The 6305-nt window shown below is 49.2% G+C and overlaps 2 protein-coding genes across 3 annotated transcripts in view; both read right to left on the reverse strand.

The window, feature by feature from the left end:
* LOC103919874 overlaps positions 1-825 on the reverse strand; it is a 5012-nt gene extending 4187 nt beyond the window's left edge. The window contains exon 1 of the mRNA XM_009327462.1: positions 752-825. Coding sequence (XP_009325737.1) covers positions 752-825 — 74 coding nt within the window. The remainder of the gene's footprint in view (positions 1-751) is intronic.
* The window catches only part of IP6K3 (inositol hexakisphosphate kinase 3), a 19818-nt gene continuing 13827 nt past the window's right edge, over positions 315-6305 (reverse strand). For both annotated transcript variants that reach the window (XM_009327402.1, XM_009327403.1), the window contains exons 3-6: positions 5200-5416; positions 3990-4162; positions 3139-3314; positions 315-1876 (exon numbers count right to left, since the gene is read on the reverse strand). In XM_009327402.1, coding sequence (XP_009325677.1) covers positions 1406-1876; positions 3139-3314; positions 3990-4162; positions 5200-5416 — 1037 coding nt within the window. In that variant the 3' untranslated portion in view covers positions 315-1405. The remainder of the gene's footprint in view (positions 1877-3138; positions 3315-3989; positions 4163-5199; positions 5417-6305) is intronic.

Here is a 6305-nt window from a genome sequence, read left to right on the forward strand (position 1 = left end):
GCGCCCGTGGCTTTTTGTCTATAGTCGCCCGAGTTGCGGGCGAGAAACGCGCAACGCCGTGAAGGATACCCAGTAAATAAACGATGAGGTCTTCCCAGACGGACTGCAGGGCAAGTAAAAGATGCAGCTGGGCCAGATGACTTAAATTTTCCAGTAATAACTCGTAGCAATTCACAATACAAGTGCAGGGGTCTTCCTTGAGACCTGGTGTTTAAACCTGTGGAAGTAACAGCTCCCCTCAAAACATACAGCCCTAAATAAAAGATCACGTAGCTTAAGGATGCTGTGGAAGTGCAAAAGAGATGGACAACAAGTGGGAGTTACTCGGGCAATTTTATTTATATCCCCATTCCCCAGTAACGGGGTTCTGTAGCTCTAGTCCTTGTGTAAGGACTTGTCTTTCGGGATTCCCACACCACGCAGGAAGGAATTATGTTTGTTCCGTAATAATAAAATCTGTCCACAAAAGCTGTAAACATTATTTTGAGTCTTTTGTTATTGCCTCTTCCAAACACACACACAATATTTGTATCAAAGAATTTCTAGGTGACCTTTAATGTCTAGTCCCTGAGTCAGTCTCACGCTTTTTTTTTTTTTTTCTTTTTTTAAGCAAAAATACCTCGATGTGAATGTTTTCTGTGACTGATATCTGACAGACTCATCGCACTGCCGTACTTCCAGCCCCAACGGAGCCCCTTGCTTAGAAAGTTTCTGAAACGTGCCCTGTTAGAATCCCGCGGGGAAGTTAAACCTTTGCAAGGTCCGGTTCTTGGTCTGAGGCCCCCCTGCTTTTCCACCTCGGGCGGCACAGAGCCTCTGCGGCATCTCGTACGTCTGTGTTTCAACACCCGCGCTTGTACGGAGAACACCCGACCGTCTCGCAAGCGCTGGGCATGGGGAGCGTGAATGCCAGGGTGTGCGTTCTTCTCTCCCGCGTGCGTCTTTGCGTTCAGCCCGTAGCATGGAGCACGAGTTGAAAGTAACGCTGCAATCCGTTCGGAGCTGGCAGCTCATTTTAATAGTCTCGCTCAAACGCACAGTATCTCCTCAGCCCGCTTGGCTTCGGGAGTGTAGAGGTGAGCAGGTCCTGTTTTATCATCCAGACTCTTTCAAGTAATGCTTTCTTTTGGCTCACGAATAAATCAAGGACAGCAGTAAAACAAGAAAGGAAAATAAATCTTCTGATTGATTGCAGGCAGAACAGATTCTTTCAGCTCTTGGCTTTTTACGCTTGAGTTCGGTAATGGCGCATAGCGTTTTTTGCACTTTCCTAGCAAGCTGTCCGCGCTCTCACCCCAAACCGTGCACGTGACATCCAGCAGCGAGGGTCCCGTACGACTGACCCAACGCGGTACTTTTCAGGGCTGTCGGTCACTAGTAAATCCAGGCTATTTCACGGAGTTTGTCACTTTCCTTCTGAGATATTCTGAAGGATTTTGATGAGGTTCTCCAGACCAAAAATATAGCCGTGGTCTGGCCCGTCGTAAGTGGTGTGATTGCATTTGGAGCCTTTAAAAGTGGTGTGGGCAAAGTCTATCATCCGGACGTCAACTCTGGAGTGATTAGTGCCGTGTGACGCGGTGCAGTTTGTTTTTTGGAAGTGAAGGTGATTATCCAAGGGTGCCGTGTTCTCCTTGTGCTCCTGTCCATCGTAAATTATGAGAAGTGAGCTGGAGTAGAACCTGTAAGAGCTTTGCTTCCTAATGACAGAAAGCAGAGCTTTTAGCCGCAGGATGATGGGCTCCAGGAGATCCGTTCGGAGGTGGTTACCATTGCACAGGAACTGGCGCAAGGTTTGCCTGAATCCCTCCGGTGAGAGTTTCCTGCCGTAATACTTATCTTTGCAGAGAAAATGGCCAGTGTCCGCTTGGTAAACCTTGAGGAAAGAGAGCAACAATCCAGATTCAGTCGTTCGGTTTTCCCAAAGCTCTAGATTTCACCCCAATCTAAAAAGGTCAGACCCAAGCTGAGAAATGGGACACAAATCCGCTGCAGTCTGGCAATATCCAGCAACGCTGGCAATGTACTGCAGGCTTCTCACCGAATCCCACCTCCTGTCTCTTCTGGAGATTTAAACTATTCAATTTAAACCACTAGTGCAGATTCTGGTTGTACTGCTCTAAATTACCCCTTTGTGAAACCCAAATAGCTGTAAGTCATAGCCGTGTCGCTAGTGATTTACAGCATTTTCCCTCTGGCTACGGCAGGAGTTTGCAGCAGTACCGGAATAGCCCAGCTTTGTACCGCCTCGCAATACGTAACGCACGGCTAGCAGTGATCTTGCTTTCTTAAGCACAGAGAGGCAAGATGTAGACAGAAATTTGTATGTGAGGCTCTGGTAACACTGAGTAAGAAACGAGGGAGTGAATTTAGAATTAGCTCACGCGCCAGTGGTAGTTTAAAGGATACTCTGCTCAACAGAAGCATGTCACAGACCAGAAGGGGACACAGGTTTTGACACCGAGCGTTTACACTGCTGTATATGTGTTCTATAATCATCATCGTCATAATTATCCTTCGGGCAGAGCAGAACAACATTTTGCAACCTGCTTGAGAAGTGAGTGAAACAAATGCGTGGTTTCGGTTTCTAGGAGGAAGGGCAGCGATTTTGAGCAAGAGGAACCATAATATTTAGCACAAAATAAACCGCTCGCTCTTGCGGCGACAGGATGAGACAGCTCTGCGAAGGCGTGAGCGGGGCAAGGGATGCTTTTATTGTTTTTCTTTCTTGTGCAGCAGCCAAGAGCTGAGCACGAGAGGGGAATCGGTGTTCACGTACAGGCAGATTCTCAGCTGGGGTGAACTGGTTCCAGCTGCTCACACTGGTGGCAGCGGTGCGGGGTGGTGCTTATGCAGCCACCGCTTGTGAAAGCAGCCAAATCTCCAGAGGTCAAAGAGGGGATATGGGCAAGGGTTACCCTCTATGTGCCATATTCTATACTCTTCCCTAAGCATCCTCTCCTGTTTGAGGATAGGACACACAGCCGAGCGGCCACTTCTTACAGCCTGTATATGGAGGGAGACAGGAATGAAACTGCTTCAGTTTACACCAACAAAGGACAGAGTCCCTTTCCATTTCCAGCTTGGTTTCAAGCCGTGTGTCGGGCAAACACCAGAAGGACGGAGGCTCCGTCTTACCTGCATCCCGCAGATGCGAACGCCCAGAGACGCAGAGGTGCTTTGTTCACACTTCTTGATGTGCCGGGCTTTCTTCTCCTCCGAGGCATCATCGCCATGCTGCCGGGTTCCCATCTTTAAGTCCAGGATGCAGGGATAGTTGTATTTTGATACCACATTTTCGAGCAATAGAAACTCTGAACATGAGTTAAGGGAAACCCAATATTTTTAAATTCTAATTGAAAGAGGTCTTAAATCAGAGCAACTGCTGACGCTCTCCATAATAGCTCACAACTGTAATGAGACTTTCTAAGCCAATTTCACCAACATGTCATTGCTATAGGCCCCTTGCTGCCAATTTCAGTTAATTTACTGTAGTACAGTCTTACCAATTAAAGCACCAACAGCTCCATTCTCTAGTGACACGATAGCCCTGGGCTGTCAGTCCGACACCTTGCCTCAGTGCTGTACTCAATGGGTGTGGGAGTTGTTAAGCTGTATTACTCACATGACTGGTAGGTAATGAAGTGTAATAGGAAAATAAAAGGCAAGGCAGCTGCTAATGCCTATATAGTCGTATTTTTAAATGTATGCCAAGGGGATCCTTGACTTATGCTGAATACCCTTTATGGGAAGTGGTTTTTTTCTTTTTTTAAGAATAGAATATTTCAGTTGGAAGGGACCTACAATGACCATCCAGTCCAACTGAACACTGGGAGAAGATAACAGAGCAACTATATTCTGTATATTCTGTATTTTCCCAGGGACTGGGCAGAGGAGGGATGCATACCCCCTGCGGTAACACGTACATTGATTACGAGCTGTTATTTGTAGCCAAGACTATGCTGGAGGGGAGAGAAGACAAAGGATACGATGAAGTTTGTTCTCATTGTGCTTGGAGGACATGCGGTTCAGGTGCTGCCTGTGACAGTGCAGTCCCCAGGGGTTGTAGCTGTTTCTTTCTGGCTGGTTTCTGTTTGCATCTTCCAAAAGTGAATCTGTGCGGTACTGAAGGTCTGTCCTCAATAGCATCTTCCCCGGACAGCTAGACAAAACACACAAAAGAACACGTTTGGTTTATAAGCTCCAGAAGAGAATATTGTCTCCCCTCCTCTTTTGTAGAGCCTCAAACTTGATAAGGTAAATTTTCAGGGACTCTCAAAGGAAACATATTCATCACGTCCAACCTGCGGAGATCCTTTGTTACTCTGTAAAAGTAATTTTCAGAAAGCCAGCTATTGCTGGGTGCCAATATTTTCTTTCATTATAATTTCAAAGTGTGCTTGGCTCCTATGAAAAGCGCCATTCGTAGCGCCAATGACCAGGAATCTCTATTTATCTACCTAACGGGCACAACACAGGCAAACTGTCCAACAATAGGAATGATTCTCAATTTAGAGGGGCTGGCTTTGAGGAGGGGAGGCAGGGAGCGACGAGGAGATTTGTTCTCCTTGGAGCGTCATTCCTTGGTCTCGCTCATCCAAAACCCGTAACCCCCATCACGCTGAGGGCAGCGGTTTCACGGTAGGAATGTTGCACCCTTCAGGCGTAGCTGACCTAGGTCTTCTCTGAACCAGTTGGAGATGAAAGATGTCTTGCGGAAAGCTTCTGCAAGCCCTAAGGTCGCGGTGTGCTTGCAAGCACTGCAATGCCTTTCAGAGACAGCTCTCCCCTGGGACGAGGACAGGATCGAACCACCTCGAGGCTGCTACTTCTGGCTGGTTACCAGCAGAAGGCCATTACGTGCCGTGTGCTCGGTGGCTGTTCTCATGGGGCCTCTCCTCCTTTTGGAGCATGCTGCGCTCCGAGGAAACAGGTTTAAAGTAGAGTTTGAGGCACATATTTGAGCAACAGTTTCTCAGCGATAGCCAAATCTGCCCCGCTCCATCCACAAGCCAGGGAGGAGATGAACCATGAAGCCACCAAGCTGGGCTTTGCTTTTCTTCACCTTGGCTGGGCGTCGCTTTTGCTCACTTTGCCTTAAACCAGGAGTTGTGCCACCAAAACCACCCTGGTTTAGACCCTACCCAAAGCGGCAGGTGAGGACCAAGAGGACGTTTGCAGGGAGCAGCAGACCCCCACCTGTCTTTGAAGGTCTTGGTGAGCTGCGTGTGACTCCACTTGACGAGCGTGTGCTCGCTGCCGGTGCCGGCAGCCCACTTGCATTTGTGCCATATCGTCACCGAGGAGTCGCCGATGGCATTATCCAGCCGGCCGCAGCTCTCCGTCTGCAGGCTGGGGCTGGCGATCAGGGTCAGGTTGCCGAGGCTGTCCTTTTTGAGGTGCACGGAAACGATGCCTGGACAAAAAGGGGGAAAAACGAACCAGAATGAGATCAACCCGTGGGTTACCATACAGGCTCGGTCACCATCTGCACCAGCCCGAGGTGGTCCAGTCTTCCTGAGAGGGCTGGCGCTTAGCAGGAGAGCTGCATCCTTGTATTTTAGTGGCCTCTCACACTGATCCCACTCTGATTTGAGGTCCAATAAACACCATTAGACTGAGACCCTGGAAAACAGCCACGGGCTTTTCTAATGATCCCTCCTCTCAAGGCTCGGCTTGAAACCTGCCTCCTCTGAACATCATGTTCCTTTGTCCTCCATCCCTCCAGGCTCTCCTGTGCCGCAAGTGACCCAGCAAAGACCCCGCATCGGACCCAGAGATCCTGGCTTATTTATGGCAAGGTCTCACTTTTTAAGACAACGGCAAGGTTGGAAATGCTTTTCACTGGCAGGAAGCAAAGGGAGGGTTGGGGATCGGGAATCTTCCAAAGAAAACCAGCATGCCAGCTGCTTCCTTTAATTGGAGAGCCCCCAGGGGCAAGGGCAGAGGCATGTGCATGGGCTGGCAGCACCGCCTGCCTACGGGATGCCCGTGCACTGTCATGGTCGTGTCCTTCCCCAGATGTCAAGGACCAGCACCCCAACAGCCGACGGGGGGAACCGGACCCTCACATGTCCGGTGTTCTTGCACGAGGAGGAACATGACCGTGAACGGGGATTATGGGGATTACGACTTTCCACCGTAAGTGCTTAAAACATTGTGTATTTTAGCACTGCAATTTTCCCTGACTCTAACGGGAATCACAGGGCTCAAATGCCATTCAGCCCATCACATATTTAGCCCTGTCTCAGCCCATCCCTGGCATGGGGACGGCTGCCTCCGCATCTCCAATGACGGAGCAGGAA

The sequence above is a fragment of the Pygoscelis adeliae genome, unplaced genomic scaffold (assembly GCF_000699105.1).
Source record: "Pygoscelis adeliae isolate BGI_AS28 unplaced genomic scaffold, ASM69910v1 Scaffold197, whole genome shotgun sequence".
NCBI lineage: Eukaryota > Metazoa > Chordata > Aves > Sphenisciformes > Spheniscidae > Pygoscelis > Pygoscelis adeliae.